Source organism: Rhinopithecus roxellana, chromosome 16 (genome assembly GCF_007565055.1).
Source record: "Rhinopithecus roxellana isolate Shanxi Qingling chromosome 16, ASM756505v1, whole genome shotgun sequence".
Lineage (NCBI taxonomy): Eukaryota > Metazoa > Chordata > Mammalia > Primates > Cercopithecidae > Rhinopithecus > Rhinopithecus roxellana.
Window position 1 is genome coordinate 47511185 of NC_044564.1, and position 27762 is coordinate 47538946.

The window sequence follows — 27762 nt, forward strand, 5'->3', positions numbered from 1 at the left end:
CTTTCAGGGGAAAAATTCAAACCTCCCTGCAATGGTAAGGATACATTTTAAATTCGCCTAAATATAAATTTTTCCAAATTTCCCTGAAAAATGGCTATATTGCATTTTATGAGTTCATTGCTAAGAAAACTTCAGAAATGTCAAAATAATGATAGTTTTGCCTTCTTTTCGTTTCTTTGTGCAATACACATGTTAAAAGAAAAACTTCAGGCGAATTACATTTAAAGGAGTTTAATTGAGCAATATATGATTCACGAATCAGGCAGCCCCCAGAATCACAGCAGATTCAGAGAGACTCCAGGCATGCCTCATGGTCAGAACAAATTTATAGAAAAAAAAGTAAAGTGCAGTACAGAAATAGGAAGGGAGGTACAGAAACAGCTGGGATTGGTTACAGGTTAGCATTTGCCTTATTTGAACACAGTTTGAACATTCAGCAGTGTATGAATAGTTGAAGTATGGCTGCTGGGATTGGCCAAGACTCAGCTATTGTTACAGGCGTCTACTCCTAAGTTAGGCTTTCAATCTTGTCTACCTATTAAATTAGGTTGCAGTTAATCCACAATGACTCAAATATAGAAATAGGCAGTCCTTATCAGGCTATCTTTAGTTCACTTTAACAAACACAATTCCCAGAAACAATCACTCAAACAAATCACTCAAACAAATCTGACCATAAATATACCACAACTAATCATTTTAGTGGAAACTATGGTCAAATAAAAACACAGGTCACCACTGTTTACATGTTTCCTAATAAAGGAGACAATACACTTCTTAAAAATATTACTATTGGGTGGGCACAGTGGTTCATGCCTGTAATCCCAGCACCTTGGGAGGACCAGGCAGAAGAATTGCTTGAGCCCAGGAATTAGAGAACAGCCTTGGCAACATAGACAGACCCCATCTATACAAAAAACAAAAATTAGCCAGGCGTGGGCGTGCACACCACCTACGAGAGTGTAGGAGTTCCAGCTACTCAGAGGCTGAGGTGGGAGGTTCACTTTAGCACTGGCAATACAACAGTAGGAAAAGGACACCAGTTTGGGAAACTGGAGACCTTGATTCTAGCCCACCCTTGACATGTCCTTGTCATGCTGAGAGACAGGACTAGCTGGATTTCCTAGGCCAACTAAGAATCTCTAAGCCTAGCTGGGATGGGGCTTGCAACTTAGCTCACAGCCAACCAATCAGGTAGGAAAGGGAGGTCACTAAAATGCTAATTAGGCAAAAACAGGAGGTAAAGAAATAGCCAATCATCTATCGCCTGAGAGCACACTGGGAGGGACAATGATCAGGATATAAACCCAGGCATTCGAGCTGGCAACCGCTACCCTCTTTGGGTCCCCTCCCTTTGTATGGGAGCTCTGTTTTCACTCTATTAAATCTTGCAACTGCACTCTCTTCTGGTCTGTGTTTCTTATGGCTTGAGCTGAGCTTTTGCTCGTTGTCCACCACTGCTGTTTGCCGCTGTCGCAGACCCGCCACTGACTTCCATCCCTCCGGATCCGGCAGAGCATCCGCTGTGCTCCTGATCCAGCGAGGCGCCCAGTGCCACTCCCGATTGGGCTAAAGGCTTGCCATTGTTCCTGCACGGCTAAGTGCCTGGGTTCCTCCTAATCGAGCTCAACACTAGTCACCGGGTTCCATGGTTCTTTTCCATGACCCACAGCTTCTAAAAGAGCTGTAACACTCACTGCATGGCCCAAGATTCCATTCCTTGGAATCCGTGAGGCCAAGAACCCCAGGTCAGAGAACACAAGACTTGCCACCATCTTGGAAGTGGCCCGCCACCATCGTGGGAGCTCTGGGAGCAAGGATCCCCCCATAACAATGTAATTGCTGAAAGTCACTTTAACTTCTCTGAGTCTCATTTTTTATAATGGGTACTAAAAGTCCTGGCAGCTTAGCATGAACAAAACAGTAGCATCAAATTATACTAGTAATTACTGTATCATCCCTTCCACAATCCCAGTTAAAAAACAAAAAACCCTTAAGATTTTTTTAAGACACTGTTGTCATAGTAACACAACTTTTTTTTTTTTTTAGATGGAGTTTCACTTTTGTCCCCCATGCTGGAGTGCAATGGCGAGATCTCGGCTCACTGCAACCTCCACTTCCCGGGTTCAAGCGATTCTCGTGCCTCAGCCTCCTGAGCAGCTGGGATTATAGCCATGCACCACTACACCCAGTTAATTTTTGTATTTGTAATAGAGACAGGGTTTCACCACGTTGGCCAGGCTGGTCTCGAACTCCTGACCTCAAGTGATCCGCCTGCCTTGGCCTCCCAAAGTGCTAGGATTACAAGCGTGAGCCACTGCGCCCGGCCAGTAACACAACTTTTTATATTGTATGATTAAACATATCAACATCTGGAAAATCTGTTTGAAGGAAGTAAAATTTATCCTCTACCTTCTTAGGGTTTCCCTTTGGGAGTGACATAAAATAGATTATTACTTGCTAGAAATAAAAGACTTTACATGATTACAACTCTTCTGGCACTGCCTTCATTTCCTGGTTATTACGCTTTAACCTTTAACATAATTCAGTTGCTGCTGTACTCTCATGTATGTGATGACGAGGTACTTTCGTAAACAGTGAGGCACAGTACTCCACCCTTGGTGTACAAAACAGAAACACAACATTGCTGAAGTTACGTAAAGTCTTATTTTCCTGCAATGGCTCTAAGTAATCTGTACTCAACATAGCAAGATCATAAAACTTTACTATGGGATTACATGATATGCTACTTAGAGAATGCTTTTAAGGAAACATTATCCCCAAATTTTAAGTACCTCGAGTATAAGAAGTTATTACACAATTCACTTCCTTGTGTCCCTAGATTACAAGTTTGAAAGTAAATGAAGAGGTATACAAAGTATACTACCTTGTCAATGCAGTAGACAAGTAGATTACAATACTTCTTAATTTTACTTTTTGAGACAGAGTCTCACTCTGTTGCCCAGGCTGGAGTACAGTAGTACAATCACAGCTCATTGAAGCCTCAACTTCCCAGCCTTAAGCAATCCTCACACCTCGGCCTCCAGAATAGCTGGAACTATAGGAGCAGTCACCACGTCCAGCTATTTTTTTCTATTTTTTGTAGTGACAGGGTCTCACTATGCTGCCGAAGTTGGTCTAGCACTTTTGGGCTCAAGGCATCCTCTAGCCTTGGCCTCCCAAAGTACTGGGTTTACAGCCAATAATTCATAACGGGTACAAAATATTTACCTCTGACCAAGTGTAGTTTAGGAAAAATAAAAAATAAAAATTATGCAATACTTTAGGGCAGCCAATTTTAAATCAAAGCATGAACTGGAGTCTTCGTGAACTGGAGAGGCATTGATGGAAGTAATAAACGCTCTCTACTGCTTTCACCTTTAAAGACAGTAAGACCATGGTTGTGGGCAACAATAAAGCCACAGTTTACAGTTATTTTATACTATAATGTGATACAAAGAACTATCAATGACTAAAACTCCACTCTAGGACATTTTAATACTCTTGGAATGTGGTGACACAAATTTTTTTTTTTTTTGGAGGCGGAGTCTCACTTTGTTGCCCAGGCTGGAGTGCAGTGACACAATCTCAGCTCACCATAACCTCCGCCTCCCAGGTTCAAGCGATTCTCCTGCCTCAGCCTCCTGAGTAGCTGGGACTACAGGCACATGCCACCATGCCCAGCTAATTTTTGTATTTTTACTAGAGATGGGGTTTCACTATGTTGACCAGACTGGTCTCGAGCTTCTGACCTCGTGATCTGCCCGCCTCAGCCTCCCAAAGTGCTGGGATTACAGGCGTGAGCCACTGCACATGGCCGTGGTGACACAATTTTCAAATCACTAATTAACCTTCAGAGCCTCAGTGTATTATAAGAAATGCTGGAGGCCAGGCGTGGTGACTCACACCAGTAATCCCAGCACTTTGGGAGGCCGAGGCAGGCGGATCACCTGAGGTCAGGAGTTTGAGACCAGCCTGACCAACATGGAGAAATACCATCTCTACTGAAAATACACAAATAGCCGGGCGTGGTGGTACATGCCTGTAATCTCAGCTACTTGGGAGGCTGAGGCAGGAGAATCACTGGATCCTGGGAGGCAGAAGTTGTGGTGAGGCAAGATTGCGCCACCGCACTCCAGCTTGGGCAACAAAAGAAAAATTCCGTCTGAAAAAATAAATAAATAAAAAATGCTGAAACTGAAAAACAGCCGATGTGTATTGCCACACTGGTAAACATGAAGGAACAGATAGATATGTAGAATATGGTCGGGTGTGGTGGCTGGCGCTTGTATCCCAGCACTTTGTGGCAGATCACTTGAGGTCAGGAGTCGAGACCAGCCTGGCCAACATGATGAAACCCCATCTCTACTAAAAACACAAAAATTAGCCAGGCATGGTGGCAGGCGCCTGAAATCCCAGCTACTCGGGAGGCTGAGGCAGAGGTTGCAGTCAGCCAAGATCACGCCACTGCCCTCCAGCCTGGGTAACAGAGAGAGCCTCTGTCTCAAAAAACAAAAACAAACAAAAACGACCTATAAAACGTAACTGTTTACTTTTGTTTGATAAAAGAACAAAAATAATAACCCAGTTTTTAAAAACTAGAAATCCAGACCCTAAGCCAACTTTCCTAGTTTTCTTTCCATTTCATGTATATTCAAAATAGACCAAAACCTCCTTTTGATAGGCAACTTTGATTACTGTTCATGGATCACCGAAAGTTATGCAATGAGAAAAAAAAAAGTAACAAGAGCAAATGAATGAAGAAATGATAATTTATGTGGAACCAAAAAACAGGACATATAAAGACTGCCCAGGATTATTTGTGTTGTCTATGAAAGTCAAAGGGATTCTTGTTGATTTTCCCTCCATTCCCTGGTCCCTCCTCACAGGGTTTCCTATAAACATTATTCATTCCACTCTTCTACCTTTAAGTCTTTTCTAGACCTGTTTCTCTTGGTTTCACTTTATTCTTCTGCAGTCTTACCTTGTGTCCTCTGCATCTCTTTCTCCTTTTACTCACACCTAGCACTTTTTGCAACCTGCCGAGTTATCTGTGGAGTCTCTGTCTCCAAACAGATGGTAAATTCCTGGGTGTCACAGATTCATTTGCTGTCTTCTTTTGACATACAACACAGTGTCTTGTATATTGAGGATGCCATTTAAAATAATTGTAAATTGAACCATTTCCTATCTGTCGTCTTTAACAATTTTGTTTTTGCTCAGAAATTAAGAGCTCTGTTTGGAATAGTATTCCCCAATATAACCATGGCCTCTTCCTAGAGACAATTTTGTTCTTAATACAACTAGTGAATTACAGTAAATTATCTTTCACATCCCGTCCAGCTTCTTGGTTCTTGCAGGTTACAGCAGACCTGGTTACACGAGACAAGGTGTTCTAACAGGTATTATCTTCATTCTATAAAGGAAAACTCTACTTAGTTAGGGAACTGACATTAAAATAAAAGCCGGAAATAAGATTATGAAACTTTAAAAAATCTAGATGCTAGTTTTGAATATACTGTTTACTAGCTGTGTACAGGGTAAGACACCTAAGTTTTCTAAGGCCACCTCCTTATCTGTTCTTGTTACCTCTACAGGGTTGTTACTAGAATCCAACATATGTGAGAGGTTTGAAAATGTTAAATTTGGCCAGGCATGGTGGCTCACACCTGTAATCCTAGCACTTTGGGAGGCCGAGGCAGGCGGATCATCTGAGGTTGGGAGTTTGAGACCAGCTTGACCAACAGGGAGAATCCCTGTCTCTACTAAAAATACAAAATTAGCTGGGCATGGTGGTGCATGCCTGTAATCCCAGCTACTCGGGAGGCTGAGGCAGGAGAATCATTTGAACCTGGGAGGCGGAGGTTGCAGTGAGCCGAGATCACGCCAGTGCACTCCAGCCTGGGCAATAAGAGTGAAACTCTGTCCCAAAAAAGAAAACAAAAAACAAAAAAAGAAGAAGAAAATGTTAAATTTAAAATAAATATCTTATTTGTCTACTCTGAACTCAAATTCTGGGGTTAAAATATACAATATGTATGATGTGGCAGCCATTGGCTTTTGGCCCCTTAAATTTTTGTTAAAAATAATTGACAAGAGGTGGATTGACTAATAGGAGAAAAGGCTATAAATTTACTTAATGTGCATACACAGGAGCCTTCAGAATGAAGATCCAACTTCTCAATAGTTACAGAAACTTATATACCATCTTGAGGTTACAGAAAGAATGGGGGCTTAGATTCTGGTAAAACTGAGCAGGGAAGAGGTTTGGCCATCAAAGGTGGCCTGGTTATGTAGAGGAGCCTCCCTCAGAGAGACTTTTAAAGGTGTCCTGCTCTCAATCTCTCCTGGATCTGGGGAAAGAAAGAGAAAGGGGAGGGGGCATGACTGTATTAATGGAGATTTCATACAGATACAAATTTTCCTCACTTAAGACAGATTTGCAAGGCCACTTCTGTCAGGATGGTAAAGTGGCAGTCATTTCAAAATACGTCAAATAAATATATTTTGAGGGTAAAATATTTTAATTACTGGCCAGGCATGGTGGCTCACGCCTGTGATCTCAGCACTTTGGGAGGCCGAGGCGGGCAGATCACCTGAGGTCAAGAGTTCGAGACCAGCCTGTCCAACATGTAGAAACCTCTTCTCTACTAAAAATACAAAATTAGCCAGGCGTGTTGGCACATGCCTGCAATCCCAGCTACTCAGGAGGCGGAGGCGGGAGAATGGCTTGAACCCGGGAGGCAGAGGGTGCGGTGAGCAGAGATCGTGCCATTGCACTCCAGACTGGGCAACAAGAGTGAAACTCTGTCTCAAAAAATAAAATATATATATATACACACACACACATATATATATATATATATAAATATATACACACACACACATATATACACACATATATATACACACACGTATTTTAATTACCTTCAATGACCTCCTTAGACAGGCCAGCTTGAACTATTTGGAATCTTTTCCTTTCCTTTTACCCTATATCCCCAAACCACACCAGCCTCCTGAACATTCTCTGAAGAATTCCAGCAATAATACTCAAAATTCCCATCAATAGAATATGATTTCTAGTTTTAAGGGATTTCTTAAGTGTTCTGGTTTCAACCTTTTACACTTAAAATTCCACTAGCAAGGATACATCATTCAGACCTTAAATAGTACAAAGACTGCACTTCCAAAATACCAGTAAAGGTTCTATAATACCGAAGCTACTTCTACATCCCAATTCTTACCAATAACTATTTTACTGATCTAAGACATATTCTCTGCAATGCCATTCCTAATCCTTATTTGTGGAAGTGATGCTGTATCATGACTCATAGTGGGAAAAACATACACAACTGCAGGGGTTTTCTCAGCTACTTATAGTAGATATTTACCATGTTTATGAGGAATGGGGAGGAAGGAGAGAGAAAAGACCTGAACTACAAGTATTTACTACTTTTTAATTGTGCTTGGGTTCTGGAAAATGGCATTTGTTTTTTGACTATCTCCATCTTAATAACCTCTGCCATCACAAACTTACCTGATTTTTTAAATGAACTACACATAGGTACACACACATCTAAAGAGAGGAACAGGCTAACAATGAAGGTTTAATCATTTAATATATCTTTCTCCTGTTGTATTTCAGAACTAATTTTCCTTCCTAATTTATTATGTTCTTTGCAGCAGTAAGTAATCAGTTTTTCACTGGGTAATATGATATTTAATAATTACTTATTTCAAAGAAATTGATTGAGATTTCACCTGGAGTTTGTTACAAAATTTAACTCAATGCTTAAAAATACAAATTCTTCTCTTAGCCAATAAATCTTTAAAATGTAATGAATACAACTGATATGAACTTCATCTTCTATTTCCACCTAGTCTGATACCCTAAATTAATAACAAAAATAATGGGTGAAATTTGGGGCAGGATGTGAAGGGGCTTGATAATCTATCAATTGGATAAATAATCACATTGCTAGGTTAGTTTAAGTGGTAAACATAAAACTATAGAAAGTCAGTCTTGGCCGGTGCTGTAGCTCATGACCATAATCCCAGCACTTTGGGAGGCCAAGGTGGGCAAAGGTCAGGAGTTCGAGACCAGCTTGGCCAACATGGTGAAAACCCATCTCTACTTTAAAAAAAAAAAAAGTCAGTCTTCAGGGAATAAACACACAAACACTCAATTTTAACCAAGACCTTTTATATTCTATATTGTTTCTCCTTGTCATATATTCTATCATGAAGGCACTCAACTTTGTTCATTTCTCTTTAGCTATTTCTCTTTAGAAAATATCACCAAGTCAAAGACTTCTCTGGCTATGACCCTAGTCTAGACTAAGAATCCCTTATCTAAAATATTTGGGATGAGAAATGTTCAGACTTTTTTTTTTTCCTCCAGGTTTTGGAATATTTGCTAATGCTAATACTTAAGCATCCCAAATCCAAAAATCTGAAGTCTGAAACGCTCCTATGAGCATATCCTTCGAGCATTATGTTGGCACTCAAAAAGTTTCAGATTTTAGGACATTTTGGATTTGGAATTTGGGAAGTTCAAACTGTATTATAAAATATAAAGTTTTTGTGGGCCAGGTGCAGTGGCTCACACCTGTAATTCCAGTACTTTGGGAGGCCGAGGCGGGCAGATCACCTGAGGTTGGGAGTTTGAGACCTGCCTGACCAACATGGAGAAACTCCGTCTCTACTAAAAATACAAAATTAGCTGGGCATGGTGGTGCATGCCTGTAATCCCACCTAGTCCAGAGGCTGAGGCAGGAGAATCTGGGAGGTGGAGGTTGTGGCGAGCCAAGATCGCTCCATTACACTCCAGCCTGGGCAACAACAGCCAAATTCCGTCTCAAAAAAAAAAAAAAAAAGCTTTTGTGTTCCCCTTCCTATTACCAATTGTGATACCCAATGCTTATTAGCATGTAAACAGTTGTTTTATTAGAAAATTCTACAATAAGGCATATAATGTTCAGATATCCTGAAATAAACATATTCTTTAAAGAAGAAAAAACATGCAAAAATTCTTTCATAGTAATGCATTAAAATAAATCCATTTACTTTTCCTTTTCATTGACTACAAATTTATTTATTTGTAAAATAAATGGATTTGTATCCATTTATTTTTCCTTTTCGTTGACTACAAACATATCAAAATGGAGGCAAGTCAAAGTGTTTAAAACATATGGACTATAAAAATTAGTCATTTAAATCATGGATCTCCATTCAGATGCCACAAATTCAGATTACATGGAGATCAAGGGCTCAGTTTGTACCGATCACTGCATATAGCATACATTATTCCTCAGGTACCTCCTAGTGAGTGGTGTGCTCAGCTTCTAAGCACTGAGAACAAGTACAGCTTGGACGGCTACAGACGGAATCTACTGATAAATTAAATTTGGCCTAAAGCTGCCTGGGTACATATTTTAAGTTTGGCCTAAAGGTTTCTCTCTATATACTGAACTGTAAGATAACTTGATGTGTAAACTGTAACCTACTACTGTAACAGTAACCAAGTCCCAGCCAATCACAGTCAGCCAACTTTTCAAAGTAGGTTCAAATAAGGCAAATGCCAAGCTGTAACCAATCCAGCTGTTTATGTACTTCAGTTTTCTGTAAGGTCACTTTCCTTTTTCTGTCCCAAAACGTTATTGAAGCACGGGGAAGCCCTGAGAGTTGCTCTGAAACTACTCTGGTTCTGGGGGCTGCCTGATTCTTCAATCATTCTTTGCGCAATTAAACTCTGTTAAATCTAATTTGTCTAAAGTTGTTTTTTTTTTTTTTAACATAACCTATCTAAATTGTGATTACAACTAGTTTAAGGAGACTCTGATTTCCTTGAGTGCTTGCTCAATGAACAAATATAAGTAATGAATGCCAATTGATAGACACATACAATAATACAATGCCAAGAACTGAGTGCAAGAAACTATCATGAATTTAACCATAAACTGGCCAATATATCTCTCTGTTCACTAATTTATTTTCATTGAAAAATGAGGACAGTGATACTCTATTAAGCAACATTTTAGGGGTATAGAAATTCTTCCCTTTAAAAATAGAGGCTAAAAACAGGAAAGGGGTTGGTTAATAAAATACTATCTTTAATGTCTTGGTTTGGCTAATTTAGTTACAAGAAAGCTAGGCAGCAAGCACATGGTTAGGAAGGCAGCCTTATTGTGGCATAACTATCAGAGGTGTATGAACCAGAGCAACTCCATCTTGAATAGGAGCTGGGTAAAATGAGGCTGAGACCTACTGGGCTGCATTCCCAGATGGTTATTAAGGCATTCTAAGTCACAGAATAAGATAGGAGATTAGCACAAAGTAGAGGTCATAAAGACCTTGCTGATAAAACAGGTTGCAGTAAAGAAGTTGGCTAAAACCCACCAAAACCAAGATGGCCACTAGAATGTCCTCTGGTTATCCTCACTGCTACACTCCCACCAGCACCATCATAGTTTACAAACGCCATGGCAATGTCGAGAAGCTACCCTACATGGTCTAAAAAGGAGAGACATGAATAATCCACCCCTTGTTTAGCATATCAAAAAATAACCATAAAAATGGGCAACCAGCAGCCCTCAGCGCTGCTCTGTCTATGGAGTAGCCATTCTTTTATTCTTCTACTTTCTTCATAAACTTGCTTTCACTAGATCCAAGAACCCTCTCTTGGGGTCTGGATTGGGACCCCTGTCCTGTAACATAACCTATTTGGCAACATTTCAGCCCCCCCATCTCATTTTCTACCAAACAGCAACACCTTTTTCCTACGGTCTAGAGGACCCATCCCCCTGACCAACCAACCCCCTCAGCCAACTCTCACATTACAGTAGACATGTAAAAGCAGAACTTCTCTGGTGACAAAGCTCTCTCAGCCTCCTGCTACTGGAGTCCCACCCATCACCACTGGAGCCCAGACTCAACTTATGTAAAATATGCTTTTTTTTTCTTTTTTTTTTTTTTGAGCTAGGGTCTTGCTCTGTTACCCAGGCCAGAGTGCAGTGGTGTGATCATAGCTCACTGCAGCCTTGACTGCCCAGGCTCAAGTGATCTTTCAGCCTCAGTGTCCTGCCTCAGCCTCCCCAGCAGCTAGGACTACAGGTGCACGTCAGCATGCCTGGCTAATTTTTAAAATTATTTATAGAGATGAGGTCTCGCTATGTTGCTCAGGCTAGTTTCAAACTCCTAGAATCAAGTGATCTTCCTGCCTTAGCTTCCCAAAGTGCTGGGATTACAGGTGTGAGCAACTGTGCCCGCCTCCCTCCTCCACTTTTTTTAAAATCACTGGTTTAGTCAACTCTGAACCCACAGAGGTATTTGAGTAGAGGTGAGTTGAGATGCAAAAGAGAGAGGAGAATTTACTTATTCAATGCAATGGAGTATGAATACGTAAGGGGTACACTTGGGCCATCAGTGGGAACAAAAGTTGAGAGGCAATAAATCTGGAGGGGTTAAATACCTGGATGTGAGGGCCAGAAGAGTGACTCTGTTCAATTAAAATATTTAATGAAAAGGAAAGTTTTTTAAGGAATAAAGCATCCTCATGACATGAAACTCTCAGGCCAGACATCTCTAGAGTAATGCTGGTTCCAAAGCAGGTTATACTAGCTCTTTCCTCTTTCACTTGAAATATTTTTATGATAAAATCTACTTTCAATGAACATTTATCACACAGCAAGTAAGGTCTGGGCTCCCTTCTCCCCATTTAGGGCAGTTCTGTTTTAGCCTGTTGTATTTATGGGACTCCTGGGTAAGTGTTTTATTAAATAATTTGACAGCTGAAAAGTTTGAAAACCACTGAACTAAGATACAGGATGTTTTAGTGCCTTGGTTTTGTGGGTATCTATCTATTCGGTAGAGAGCAAGGCTTCTCAACCAAGACACTCTTGACATGTTGAGCTGGATATTTCTCTATTGCGGTGGGCTGTCCTGTGAACTGTGGGATGTTTAGCAGCATACCTGGCCTCTTTACACTATGTGTCAGTAGCACCCTTCCTGGGGGACAAACTCCATCCTCAAGCCACCTCCTTATTTGAGAACCACTGAATGTAAAGAATTCACAGGTCCAGTTCCAAACTCAGACCCCAATCTGTTTGAGGACTGTGCTGTTTTATACCAGCTTCTCTTTCCTTTTCTACTGCTATGGCAAGGTTAAACATGGGCTAACGTTATAATGCTGGTGATTTTTTTTTTTTAATAGGTAGAAAAGAAAAGAAGCAGGCTTGAGATTCTCACATAAATGGGGGTATTTGCCTACCACATTTCTAAATTAATAGGAGAAAAGTCTGCTTGGTTACCCGAAATAAAAGTCAAAAAAAGGGTTCTAAGTACCAGCATAGGCATTTCAGGGCCTGAAAGCAAAATCTATTTGTCTTTCCACAGGTGTATGTATTAAAAAATAAAAGCAGGCTGGGCTGGGTGCAGTGGCTCATGCCTGTAATCCCAGTACTTTGGGAGGCCTGAGGTGGGCGGATCACGAGGTCACGAGATCCAGACCATCCTGGCTAACACGGTGAAACCCTGTCTCTACTAAAAACACAAAAAAATTCAGCCAGGTGTGGTGGCAAGCGCTTGTAGTCCCAGCTACTCGGGAGGCTGAAGCAGGAGAAAGGTGTGAACCCAGGAAGCAGAGTTTGCAGCGAGCTGAGATCGTGCCACTGCACTCCAGCCTGGGTGACAGAGCAAGATTCCATCTCAAAAAATAAAAAAATAAAAAATAAAAGCAGGGTGGTCCTCAGCAGGATATGTGACACTCAACAGCAGACAATATCCATAAACAAGATAGGTGACATTTGTAAAAATTAATGAAGCATTAGGTCCAGGTGAAGAGGAGAAAAGGACTTTTTGAATTGAATAATACAATGCTGAGAAATCACTGAGAGAAAAGGAAAACAAGGTTTTGGAATCCAATCAATTTGCATTTGAATCTTACCTCCATCTGCTTTACTTTTGTCTTGGGTAAGAAGTATAATCCTTCTGAGCCCAGAATAAAGAAAAGAAATAATTTCATCTGGCCCTGCACTGCTTGAGGAAATGGACAAAATCTTTTAAACATTTATATTTCTAGTACCTGGAAAAATGTATAAATGTCTATAATGACTTTTAAATATAAAAATATCAAGATTCCTTCCTTAAGATGTATACAAATTATTTATTTTTAGATTTATTTTTTTCATAGGTATTACTGACTAGGATTGTTTTATATTTATAAGATCTCTTGTTTCTCCAATAATTCAGCTCCATATCGAGATTATTTACAGTGTTCATGAGTGACCTGGGATTGACCAGGAACGGTAACGAACAGTTTTCATTTATTTTGGGGGTCTTTTTCAAAAGTAAAAAACAAGGCACTTGAAAAATAAAACTTTATACAAAAAGATTTAGACTTTTCCTGAGCCCTAGTTCTTACATGTATGAATAATCTTAAAGTCTGAACCCTTTTATTCAGGTCTAACAATACTTATGCCATTCTGTGTCAAGGGAGATGTTGACAGCACATTGCAGCCCTCCCCCAGGGAGCAGTAGGTACTGGCCTTAAGAAATGGGTGGGGGGGATCCTGGTACAGATTGTGCTGACTTCTAATCAAGGGTGGCGGCTGGTCTTGGTGCTTTTATCTTTAGGAGCTTATCACTTTATTTCTATAAAGACCTAAAGCTTTGAGTAGTCAGAGATATTTATCTCATTACGTCAAAGGACAGTACCAGTGTCACACTGTTTATATATTGCTGATAAGTGAGATGCGTTTTATCCCCTGTCTTTCATAGCCATCATCCTATCCTCCTCCAGTACATACATAATTTTCAATTCCTCTCTTCCAACTTAAGTTAGGACATCTATTCTTTTCTAAAAAGACTCTGGAGGTGGTCCAGGATTGTATTCAGTAACTGAGGGAAAATTCCATAAAGAACATGTTTATAAAAATACTGCAGCATGTCACCTTACTGAAAAAAGAAAAAGAGAAACATGAAATATTCTGTCAGCTACAAATGCAGTATAATTTTTGTTTCACATGGTTGAAACAGGTAAGTTTGAAGAGTTTAGATGTCAAACTCTTTTTCTTTGATTTAACTTTTGGCATCGGATCCCATGAACAAATGGAAATTTGCTAATTAACGTGTGGTTTTTGGTGATTCACAAGATAAATAAATGGGAGAATAAGTTTTAATTTTCCCAATAGCCAGGATATTATTACTTCTAAAAGAAATGTCACTTACAAAAAGCCCCACCATACCCTATATTTTATGTTGTGCAGAACTTTTCTTTATCTACATCATTTAGTTACATAATTTGTGGCAACAGACACATGAAACAATATTCAACATTTTAACTGATGGAAATACTCAGCATGCCAGAAAAATAAATCTTTATACAAAAGATATATCCAAGGCCAGACGTGGTGGCTCATGCCTGTAACTCCAGCACTTTGGGAAGCTGAGGCGGGAGGATCACGAGGTCAGGAGTTTGAGATCCGCCTGGCCAACATAGTGAAACTGTCTCTACTAAAAATACAAAAATTAGCCGGGCACAGTGGCACGTGCATGCCTGTAGTCCCAGCTACCCTGGAGGCTGAGGCAGGAGAATCGCTTGAACCTAGGAGGCGGAGGCTGCAGTAAGCCGAGACCACACCATTGCATTCCAGCCTGGGCAACAGAGTAAGACTCTGTCTCAAAAAAACAAAAACAAAGACAAAGACAAAAGATATATCCAGGCCGGGTGCGGTGGCTCAAGCCTGTAATCCCAGCACTTTGGGAGGCCAAGACGGGCGGATCATGAGGTCAGGAGATCGAGACCATCCTGGCTAACACGGTGAAACCCCATCTCTACTAAAAAATACAAAAAACTAGCCGGGCGAGGTGGCGGGCACCTGTAGTCCCAGCTACTCGGGAGGCTGAGGCAGGAGAATGGCGTAAACCCAGGAGGCGGAGCTTGCAGTGAGCTGAGATCCGGCCACTGCACTCCAGCCTGGGTGACAGAGTGAGACTCTGTCTCAAAAAAAAAAAAAAAAGATATATCCAGTAAAATTCATATACAAACCCTAACAAATGACAAATTTAATTCATAAGTAATTAGCTTGAACACAACATTAAACATTTTAAAACAAGTAATGCTACCATCAACATCAGCAATGGATTCAAATCCCTTACGATGTTGGCCAAGTCTTAATACACAGAGAAAGTAAAGTGAATGAATATAAGTGAGTTTTACTTTCTATGACACTCTCAATCCTGGATTGGAGTTTGAAAGCTAGAATTTCCAATATGTGTAATGTGCCATGTGTTCAGGACCATCTGGAATATATGCCAGGCAAGTAACGCCCTAAGTAATATGTTCAGACTGATGGGATTCAGAACATACTACCCCAAAATATGGTGCCTTGGCATATTTAGTATTTTGAGCTGAAGAAATGTGACAAATAGCAAATGTAGGAAGGACTCTCTGATCCGCCCCTGAAGTAGGCCATAAGACCCTAATATGAGAGGTGCGCTTCCTATACCTAGAGGAAAGGACCATGCTTATCTTTAAAAATGGAGGAACAGTAAGAGGAATCTGAATGAACAAGCCCTGCTGTTTAGTTTACTACGCTTAGCTCATACCCCTTTGTTTTTGTTCCCTATCACATTTTCCCCATGATTTTCCACTCCTCATCAAACCTAGCATAAAAACACACAGGTTTACCCATTTCTTTGGGTCTTTGTTTTCTTATGAAGGCTTTGGTGTCACAAAAAGCTTACATTAAATAAATCTGTATATTTTTCTCTTGTTAATCTGGTTTTTGTTACAAAGCCAAGGGTGAGAACTTAGACTGGTAGAAGGAAAGGACCTTTTTCCTCCTCTACAAGATCTTGTTTTAATGTTGTGAGAAAAAAACAAAATACTTAAGTTCAGAAGTTCTCCAGCAAACTATAGCATCTGGAAAATTTACAATAACTGATGTGATCTTTTACACACTGACACATTCAAAATGAAGATAAACATATAGGATTTAGCACATATTAAAGGTAAGGGATTTAAATACTAATGATGGATAAGGCAGGAATGTTCATTTCCTTTGTTACACAGCGTTAATCTATTAAAATGCTATGACTACATAAATGTTTATTGCCTACACTTCAAATTCTTTTAGGAAACAACACTATAAAGAGAAAATGGAGATGGATGATGAAATCTTAAAATACCATTATAGGGATAAAAACTTGTTGAAAATATTCAGAAAGCTACAAATCTTGTATGAGGCCTATTAACTAAAACTACATGATTTATTTTGCAATCAACATCTAATTACTCTAGCAGAGAACACAATTAATTCATTCATGGAAGTCTAAAATTGGGTAATGCAAATAGTTGCCAAATTTCCTTACTGCTAATTTGGGCCACTAAGCATAAAACTCATCAGACTTGTTTAAAAGTGTTTTCTTTTGGGAGGAAATGCTAGAGAACAGGAAGAAAAGTCTAAAAGGAGCAAGAAGCTGGTAAAACTATTTAAAAGGGTGGGGTTGCTCACGCCTGTAATCCCAGCACTTTCGGAGGCTGAGGTGGGTGGATCACTTGAGGTCAGGAGTTCGAGACCGGCCTGGCCAGCACGGTGAAATCTTGTCTCTATCAAAAAACAAAAATTAGCCGGGCATGGTGGCACGTACCTGTAGTCCCAGCTACTCAGGAGGCTGAGGTAGGAGAATTGCTTGAACCTGGGAGGCGGAGGTTGCAGTGATCTAAGATTATGTCACTGCACTCCAGCCTAGGTGACAGTGAGACCCTATCTCAAAATAAATAAATAAATAAATAAATAAATAAATAAATAAATAAAAGGGGGGTCAACTATATCTGTAATAAATACTAGACTGCTCCAAAACGGGGTACAGAAAAAAAATCTAAAAAGCTTAAGTTAGTTTATCCTTCCTTGACACTTTTGCCTCTCAGTGTTTAAATATTTTGAAATAAACAAATTATTTTATATCTTGAGTTTTAGATTTGCAAAAGGCTGATGTAATTTTTTAGTAGATATGAACAAAGGTCATATTATATCTATTATTTAGACTGATTTTCTAAATTGTAAGCAAAATTTTTTCCCATAAAGGAAGGAGGAATGCATTCAAAGAAGATGCAACTATTGAATAGTCAGAAAAATACGGCAACAGTGAGCAAACATAGTCCAAATAGCTACTATGCAGATTACCAAATTAAATCTTATAATGTAAAAGGAACAATACTAATTTTTATTTAAGATAATCACTTTGCTCTTTCATGCAGCAATTACTCTCCAATATTGTCCTTACACAGCTGACCTGAAGGATGTCAGGGAGCTGTAGAGGATGTACGGAAGGCTGAATTACACAAGAGTTAAGGCCGGGCGTGGTGGCTCATGCCTATAATCCCAGCACTTTGGGAGGCCTAGGCGGGTGGATCACCTGAGGTCAGGAGTTTGAGGCCAGCCTGGCCAACATGGCGAAATCCCCGCCTCTACTAAAAATACAAAAAAATTAGCCAGGCGTGGTGGCGGGCGCCTGTAATGCCAGCTACTCATGAGGCTGAGGCAGGGGAATCGCTTAAACCCGGGAGGCGGAGGTTGCAGTGAGCTGAAATTACACCAGTGCAGTCCAGCCTGGGTGACAAGAGCAAAACTCCATCTCAAAAAAGAAAAAGAAGAAGAAAAAATAAAGGAGTTAGGGATGGAAGGATCAGAAACAAAATCTACTATCTTTTCATTTAGACCTCTGTCTTTTCATTTAGACCTCTATTCCCAAATAAATAATATTAGAAGTTATCAATCTAGTGATTCACTTATAATATTTAACCTCAGCCATTTCTGTAATCTTCATGAGTTGAATTAAAAGGTCTAAAGGTCTGATCTGTTTTAAGAACTGATAATCTATGGTGCATAGTATTACCTTATCAGTGGGAGACAGAATTGTAGAAAACAAATACTCTCTTCTCAGCCCTAACCCACCTTTCATGAATAAAGTTCTATAAAAATGATGCATATTTATGAAAGAATGGGGCAGGAAATGAATTTACTTTTTAAATCTGTCTGCCTTCACAAACCAAGATTCTGCACACAAGATGAAATTCTACAGGGGAGAATGGAATTTTTTCTGTATTTACTTTAACATTTGGACACAATTTTCAAAATCAGGAAATGAAACAATAAACTATGATACACATACAACGAAGTAAGGTAATGAAGAATCTTAACTCACCATTTTTTAGGTTTTGTTAATGGTTTGTATTTGCTGTATTTTACACGCCACTCAAGAACTTCTTTACAGTGCTGACATACTCCATCATGACGTTTTGCATTAATTTTCTTAAAAACAAACAGAAAGACAAATTGAGAATTTCACATGTGAGCCAGCATTGTAAATCCCACAAGAGTATATGAGATGTTAAGTTTTAAAATATAACTGAACCTTAATCTGCATAACAATTTATGATATGTATTTTTATGTATATTACTCAATTTGTTATTTTTTTTTTTTACAAAGGCAATGGTTCTTTTTTTTTTTTTGAGACAGTCTCACTCTGTCGCCCAGGCTGAAATGCAGTGGCACAATTTTGGCTCACTGCAACCTCCACCTCCCGGGGCTCAAGCGATTCTCCTGCCTCAGCCTCCTGAGTAGCTAGGATTACAGGCACGCGCCACCATGCCCAGCTAATTTTTTTGTATTTTGGTAGAGACAGGCTTTCACCATGTTGCCCAGGGTGGTTTTGAACTCCTGAGCTCAAATGATACACCCGTCTCGGCCTCACAAAGTGCTCGGATTACAGGCATGAGTCACTGGGCCCGGCCCTCATCTAGAAAATTTTTAACTTTCCCATTGATTCTGATGTATACATGTGTCAAAACTCAAACTGCACAGTTAAGATATGTGTATTACATAGTATGTAAGTTATATTTCAATACAAACATAATAATAAAAAAGAAAAGCTTGCTCATATTTGAAGACTATCATTTCAACAATTCAAATCCTCCTGGTGAGTTGGAATTAAACTGAGAAATTGGGCTGTCCTGAATTGACAGTTTGTTGAAGAGAACAGAGACTGAAATTTGAGGAAGGGGTGCCAGGGAGAAGCAGCTGGAAGCAAAAAGGCATTTCATTTTTCAATTTTATCCTTTTGAATTCTCATGTTAAAAAAGTTTTAGAAAAGCTCCCCCTACTAACTTGGTTTCTTCAAACTTAAAAAATAGGTATTCGTATGTGAATATCTGTGGTAGAGAAAGGGCTTTATAAGTTAAAGTTTTTTATTATAATTTTCTTTTCAAAATGTGTTGGGAAAGAAGGATGATAGGAAAAATTTAAATGTGTCATGTATCTTCTCTAATAGTTTTATACTTTTGTAACATACTCATTTGATTCAGGACACAGACTATATATTTTCACTGAGTACTCAGAATTCTCTAGTTTGCTTTGGCTGTGGAAGCTTGGTCTTTGCCTATTGTTGGAATAATGAACAGAAGACATTTAAAATTTTCTTTGCTTCTTTTGTTTTCTTTTTAAATTTCTCAGGGGGAGAAAGAAATACATCCCAAGTATGCAGAGTCTTTGGGAGGCTATTAGATATTAAGTTAAAAGCACAATGTTTAGATCAGATGATCTGAAAGAAACAATTTTTGAATAGCGCTTGATATGCTTGAAAGTTCTAAACAAGATGATAAAATATTTGATAAAACATTTATTCAATGAGAAAATATTTCAGGAATATTGTGAAAAACCATAAATTAAGCTGTGAATAGATTTCATTTTATTTAATTTTTCTCTTTCTTCAAGGAATCTTCACCATCAGGAAGTGTGAATATATTGTTTAACTTTGTCATGAGAAATACATTCTGTTACTTAAGAATTGTGTATGGGTGCGTTCTTTCCTTCTGGACATAGATGGAGAGTCCCAGGTCCGCATGCTACTATATTCCGTCCTTACTCTGGGCCCCTAACTGTTGCCAGAAGGAAGGGAATCTGTACCTACACACCAAACTCTTCATCCTCTCAACCTTTGTACTTACTAATAGTTATCATGGACAAAGCTAGCTAAGAAACGCAGAATCAAAGTTCACATGCATCATTTGTCTACTCTGTTGTCTAGAACATCTTACTAAGCATTACTTATATTTCCTTAAGTGATTGACTTTGAACGATGACTTCAATATGAATGTGATATTATACTTTCTAATTGGAATATTCTTAGAACACAGAACATTTCATTACCTGCAATTTTATTACATATAACATATTCTGCTTGTTAACTAGGAAGCATTCTTTGGTTCCTTGTTTGTTTCTGTATCCAATTTCTGACCAGTTCATCTTGATTTACAAAGCTGTGCACAGTTTGGAAACTGGTTTCTTTAGGGTGGATCAACAGTAGAACAAAACAAGTCTTTGTGGGAACTTGTCCTGTGAGTGATGTGTGAAGCAGTATAAACAGATATGCTGTGCAGGGTTCACATGACTAACAGGCACTACTATCAAATTAAACTTGATTTTTATGTGTTAAGAAATTAATGAGAGTAAGAAAGAGAAACAATAGTATTTTTCACTTAAAAATAGGCACAGAAGAAAGAAAAGTGTATACCTGTTTTACCATACTTTGCCAAAATAGAAGTGAATTCCAGAGATGAGAGCAAAGAAAGTTAATCCTAGTTTTAGGAATCCTTCTGCCTGGGGGAAAGGAAATGACAATCTTACCTTATTCACCTTTATATTTACAATTAACCCTATTTTGGCAATTACTTTTAGTATATTCCTCATGGTAGAAGATCATAGGTAATTAAGGTTAAAATTGAAGTCTGTCCAAATATAAAATCAAACGTTTTATAAATACAAAAGCTTATAAAGGTCATTTAGTTTGTTCAACAAGGTACTTTCCAGATTTTTGAAGAAAAAACAAATCTTCAGTGGAACAGTCCACTGAACTTAGGAAACAGTGAAAGAAGAAACCCTTACTCATCAAATGAATACTTTTCAAAGTTAGAATAAACTTAAGGAACATCAAAAAGCATGCCTACTTAATATATACATAATGTCTTAAAAACGTGTTAGCCATCATTCCTACAACTTTTTTTTTTTGAGACAGAGTCTTGCTCTGTTGCCCAGACTGGTGTGCAGTGAGGCGATCTCAGCTCACTGCAACCTCCACCTCCTGGGTTCAAGCAATCCTCTTGTCTCAGCCTCCTGAGTAGCTGGGATTACAGGCGTGCACCAGCATGCCAGCTAATTTTTGCATTTTTAGTAGAGATGGGGTTTTGCCCTTTAGCCAGGCTGGTCTCAAACTTCTGGCCTCAACTGATCCGCTTGCCTTGGCCTCCCAAAGTGCTGGGATTATAGGCGTGAGCCACTGCACCTGGCCCATACAACATATATTTTAGAGTAAGCGTTGTTATTGCTGCTTTCAGCATTCTATTTGTTGTCAAACAATACATCTTTAACACAGTAATGCCATACAGAAATTGGGTGAGAAAGGGCCGGGTGCGTTGGCTCACACGTGTAATCCCAGCACTTTGGGAGGCCAAGGCAGGCAGATGACCTGAGGTCGGGAGTTCAAGAGCAACCTGACCAACATGGAGAAACCCTGTCTCTACTAAAAATACAAAATTAGCAGGGGTGGTGGCGCATGCCTGTAATCCCATCTACTTGGGAGGCTGAGGCAGGAGAATCTTGTGAACCTGGGATTTGGAGGTTGCAGTGAACTGAGATCGTGCCATTGCACTGCAGCCTGGGCAATAAGAGTGAAACTCCATCTCAAAAAAAAGAAAAAGAAAAAAAAAAAGAAGCTGGGCGAGAAAGGAATTCAACTCCTAAGAAGGTAGCAGGAGCAAATTGCAAATATTATATCTGTACCAATATGCTGATGCTGAAAAATATTTTATAAAATATAAAGTATCATTTAACAGAAGGAAGATACTATGGTAGGTGAAAAGAAATTTGAATACCATTCAAAAGCAACTAAAATAATTTTCCTTAGGTTTTTTTTGTACATAATTCTTTCGGAATTTCCAAAGGTAAAACAAAGGCCTATTTATTCCTTTTAATTGAAAACAAAAAAACAAAAACATAATTAAAAAAGTGAAATTCTCAAAGAAAAATTCCAATGCCAATTCCAATGCTAAAAATCTATTTCCATAAACTGGCTTTGTTCTTTTCCCTGCAGTATTTTTCCTCTAAAATAAGGTATTTTATGCTACTACTGCTACACTGTTACTCCAGAAATAGAAACTTTTATGTCTTATTTAATCATATTTAAAAGTATGTACTTTGAAATTTGCTAGAAATAGTCCCTTATACTACATTTGGCTAGAGGATAAAAGATCCCTGGATTTGCGGGCAAAAACTCATGTGACTAATAACAATAACGTGAAAATCTGACTTTTAGGCTGTGAGTTCCTTCCTTCCTCCCTCCCTCCCTCCCTCTGTCTCTCTCTCTCTCTCTCTCTCTCTTTCTCTCTTTCTCTCTTTCTTTCTTTCTTTCTTTCTTTCGAGTCAGAGTCTCACTCTGTTGCCCAGGTTAGAGTGCAGTGGCATGATCTTGGCTCACTGCAACCTCTGTCTCCCGGGTTCAAGTGATTCTCCTACCTAAGCCTCCTAAGTAGCTAGGATAACAGGCACACACCAACACGCCCAGCTAATTTTTGTATTTTTAGTAGAAACAGGGTTTCCCCATGTTGGCCAGGCTGGTCTCGAACTTCTGACCTCAAGTGATCTGCCCACCTTCCCACCTTGGCCTCCCAAAGTGCTTGGATTACAGGTGTGAGCCACAGCACCTGGCTTTAGGCTGTGAGTTTCAAATCATAAACTACATTATTTAAATTCCTTTAAATACGGCTAGAACATTGTTGGATATAAAGTATCTTATAAAACACAACCAAAAAATAGATGAGGGAATCAGAATGAGAGAAAAGTAAGGGCAGAAGGGAAATTACAAAGCAGTCAGGAGTGCAGCTGGAAAGTGCACTTGTTAGAGATGGGCCACAAATGAAGTCTGAGCTTTTTAGCACCCAGTAAAACGTAACTCATTGCCTGTAGCATGCCAAAAATCCAGTTTCTCAGAAGCAGCACAACTATTCTTGTTACTGAAATGCAAAGTTTCATCTTTCCCACACCATGTGATACAGTAAGCGATGCTCTCAAAAACGTCCTTACAACACAAAGCATTTCACAGAACTGTTTTCTATCCTGGTTCTCAATGTAGGCCAGTGTTACAATGCCAAAACAGAGTGTAATAAAGTTATTCTTAGGTGGACAATGTAGGTACAGATCCCTGATAGTCATGGGATCTACAGGAATGCACTGCATATCATAAGGCCATCTTCAATAAACACTATTTCTCTCAACTTAGCTCTAAAAGCAATCCCTTTTATTAGGAGAAATGTCAAACTTGCAGAAAACAGTGAAAACAATAATACTAATGCATACCATATACACACTCCCAGAGACAACTATTAACATATTACCTTTTTGCTTTTTGTGTGTATAGGTACAGGTAAAATAACTTATGGACATCAAGACACTTCACTCTTAATTTAATACTCATCATATCCTAGCAATAAAGACTTTCTCGCACTTAACCACAATACTGTTACCACACCTAAGAAAAATGAAAAATAACTCCTTAATGTCACTGAATGTAGTCAGTCTATATTGAAATTTCAACTGCTCCAAAACAGCTTTCAGAGCTGTTTTTTCCTCACCAAATCAGGATCAATCAGTATTCAAGTACTGTTTATCTGTTATCTCTCTTTTCAGCTATTTATGTTTTATCCCCTATTACATGAATATTTTTGAAAGTAACAAGCAAGTCATTTTAGAGAATATCCTACATTCTGGATTTGTCCATTTTCTCATGCTATAATTTAACTCATTGTTTTATTTCCTATAAAGTGGAAGTTAGGGCCGGGCGTGGTGGCTCAAGCCTGTAATCCCAGCACTTTGGGAGGCCGAGACGGGCGGACCACGAGGTCAGGAGATCGAGACCATCCTGGCTAACACGGAGAAACCCCGTCTCTACTAATAAAAAATACAAAAAACTAGCCAGGCGAGGTGGCGGGCGCCTGTAGCCCCAGCTACTCAGGAGGCTGAGGCAGGAGAATGGCGTAAACCCGGGAGGCGGAGCCTGCAGTGAGCTGAGACCCGGCCGCTGCACACCAGCCTGAGCGACAGAGCGAGACTCCGTCTCAAAAATAAATAAATAAATAAATAAATAAATAAATAAATAAATAAATAAATAAAGTGGAAGTTAGGTTTACAGACTTAATTACATCCAGTTTAAATATTTTTTGGATCAGAATAATTCATAGGTGATGCTGCTACTGTTGTGTACTTCGTATTACTCCAAGCCAGGAGGCACATACTGTCTAGTTCTCGCCTTGTCAGCAATGCTGAATTTGATAACTTGCTTAAGGTGGTGACCCAGATCTCTTCCAATTATAACAACTACAATAATCTATGGAGGCCATGTTAATGTACTGTACCACAGTAACACTTTCCCTCATGGTTTTAGCATCCACTCATGATCTTTGCCTGAATCATCCATTTTACTAAGCGATGAAGAATGCTAACTCGAATTCTATTCTTTCTACATTAATTTTTTAAAAAAGATTGTCAGCTTACATCAGTTTTGAGAAGTACATACATACCAAAAAATTCACCCATTTTAAGTACACAGTTCTAATGAATCTGACAACCAAACTTCCAATACTTCCATCACTCCAAAAAGTTATCTAATTCCCCTTGGTTGTCAATCCTTTCTACTACCTCCCAGGTAATAATGATTTCAAATCTGCTCCTGCAGTGTTGCCTTTTCCAGCATGTCATGTAAATGAAATGGTTAAGTATATAGCCATTTGAGGAGCTCATTCCTTTTTACTGGTGAATAGTATTCCATTGTATAAATTACCATAATGTTTATTCAATTCACCAATTAAAGGACAGTTGGAGTTGTTTCTAGTTTGGAGTGCTAATAAATATTTGCATACAAGTTTTTGTGTGGACATATTACTTATCTTAGATTAATTACTTGGAATGATATAGTTGGGTTGTATAATGGAATGCTTAATTTTATGAGAAACTATTAGTTTTTCAATGTTGCTGTACCATTTTGCATTCACACCAGCCATATATGAAAATACAGTTTTTCTACATTATTTCCTGGACTTGAAATTTTATTTTTTACTTTAGTCATTCAAATAGGTATGTAGTGTTATCTCATTATGATTTCAATTTCCATTTCTCTAATAACTAATAATGTTGAACATCTTTTGATGTGTTTACTTGCCATCGCGTGTTGTTTGTTTCTTTAAGAGACAAAAATATCACTCTGTTGCCCAGGCTTGAGTGCAGTGGCATGATCATAGCTCACTGCAACCTCAAATTCCCGGGCTCAAGTGATCCTCCCATTTAAGCCTGCCATGTAGTCAGGATTACAGGCATAAACCACTGTGCCTGGCCCCACCTTGTATTTTCTTTGGTTAAGTGTCTATTCAAATCTTTTGCCTCTTTTTTTTTTTTTTTAAATTGGATCACTCATTTTCTTATTTTTGAGATGTGAGAGTTCTATATATTAACATATTCTGGATTAACAGTCCTTTATCAGATGTATGCTTTGCAAATATATTCTCCCAATCCATGCTTTCATTTCCATTATCTTAATAGTTTTTCCTAAGAGCAGATCTTTTTAATTTCAAAAAAGAACAATTTATCAATTTTTTTCTTTCATGAATCATACCTTTTGACTCTTGAATAAAAAAACTTAATCTGTTTTCTTCTGCAAGTTCAATAATTTTATGTTTTATATTCAGTCTATAATCTATTTTGAGTTAATTTTTGGTGTGCATAGTGCAGAATCCAAGTAGAGATTCTTTTAAAATTATATACAGATGTACAATTGTTCCAGCACCATTGAAATGCCTTTGTACCCTTCTCAAAAATTAAGTATGTGTAGGTCTCCTTCTGGATTCAGATCCTGTCACATTAATCTATGTGTCTAGTCTTTCACCAATACTACCCTGTATTGATTCCTGTAGCTTTATGGTAAGTCTTGAAAACAGTACTTCAATTCTTCCAACTTTTTTTGTTTCCAAAATTGTTGGCTATTCTAATTCCTCTGCTTTTCTATATAAATTTTAGAATCTGTTTGTTGATTTCAACAACAACAAAAAACCCAGCTATGATTTTGATTAGGATTACACTGAAACTGTAAATCAATCTTGGGAAGAACTGACATCTTAACATTCAATTTTTCAGTCCATGAACATTCCATTCCTTATTAGATAAATCCCAGTCATTTGTAATATATTGTTCTTTTTATATATTGATGAGTTCCATATGCTAGTATTTGGTTAATGATTTTGGAATATATATGCATGAGGAATCGTACTCTATAGTAATTTGGAGTTTTTTCCCCAATGTTTTTGGTTTTGGTTTTGTCTGTTTTGGTTCTCAGGTGCTGGAGAATTTATATATCTTAGAAAAACACAAGAGAAGAAAGTCATGCAATAATAAGAAAATCACACATAAGAAAATCATACAATAATATAGTATTGTATATATATTATTTTTTACTAGACTTTATTACTTTTATAGATGAAAAATACCTCTACAGATCAATTTTATAGTTAAAACAATATGAATCTTTACATATATTCAAAATATAGAAATTTTATAAAAATACAGATAAAGAATAAAGACAAGTCCTATCACTCAGATATTCTAAACTTTGCAGCACTTCAAGTATATATTTACATAAGTTCACATTTTGTCCACATGTGCTGTTTTATAACTTATTATTCATTTTACCATAATATATATACTTTCAAAGTATGTCTTTATTGACTGTATTATAGTCTCTCAGAGTAATATTATCATTTACTTAACCTATTATCTATTATTTGACAGTTTAAATGTTTCCAATTTCTGAATATATGTATTTTAAATATATTGGGCTATAAATATCAGAAAACTTCTTATAACCATGTAAATTCTCATCCCATTATATTTATACATAACAAGTTCTGGTCCCATATCAACAACATTGTAAGAAAATAACAGGAATTTTATTAGATGCAAAATCTCGTAGTAAAAAATAAATGTCCCTTTCTTTGGTCAAGTGCATACTACTCCTTTATTAAGCTTCTCTAATAATAGTTTACATGTATGGATAAGAATAAGAGAAAAAAATAGTTCATGTTCTTGTTTTAATTGCCAATGTACCAATACAGAAATCATTACAAAATGATTTTGTTTTGTAAACATTGTTGGTATTATAACAAAGTATACAACAAGTCTCAAATTTGTGCATTATTACTCAACTCAACTGACTTGTGGTTTTAAAAAACGACCAAACTTAGAATGAGTACACATAATTATTTGGATAGTGAGGCAAATGTTTCCTACTACTGTCTGTAAAAACTTGCTTTGCTTTTTTATCCTGGCAGTTAAGATTTTTTAAAAGAGGCCGGGCGCGGTGGCTCAAGCCTGAAATCCCAGCACTTTGGGAGGCCGAGACGGGCGGATCACGAGGTCAGGAGATTGAGACCATCCTGGCTAACATGGTGAAACCCCGTCTCTACTAAAAAGTACAAAAACTAGCCGGGCGAGGTAGCGGGCGCCTGTAGTCCCAGCTACTCCGGGAGGCTGAGGCAGGAGAATGGCGTGAACCCGGGAGGCGGAGCTTGCAGTGAGCTGAGATCCGGCCACTGTACTCCAGCCTGGGGGACAGAGCGGGACTCCGTCTCAAAAAAAGAAAGAAAGAAAAAAAAAGATTTTTTA

The 27762-nt window shown here is 38.5% G+C and overlaps 1 protein-coding gene across 6 annotated transcripts in view; it reads right to left on the reverse strand.

Moving 5' to 3' along the window:
- C16H9orf85 (chromosome 16 C9orf85 homolog) overlaps window positions 1-27762 on the reverse strand; it is a 74463-nt gene that overhangs the window by 20006 nt on the left and 26695 nt on the right. For 5 of the 6 annotated variants that reach the window (XR_004053998.1, XM_030919783.1, XM_030919781.1 and 2 more), the window contains exon 2: window positions 18208-18314. Coding sequence is in view for 5 of the 6 variants with exons in the window: in XM_030919783.1 (XP_030775643.1) it covers window positions 18208-18314 (107 nt within the window). In the remaining variant the exon portion in view is untranslated. Of the gene's footprint in view, window positions 1-16412; window positions 16610-18207; window positions 18315-27762 lie in introns of those variants that run through there. The other variant, XM_030919782.1, reaches the window with a different exon arrangement.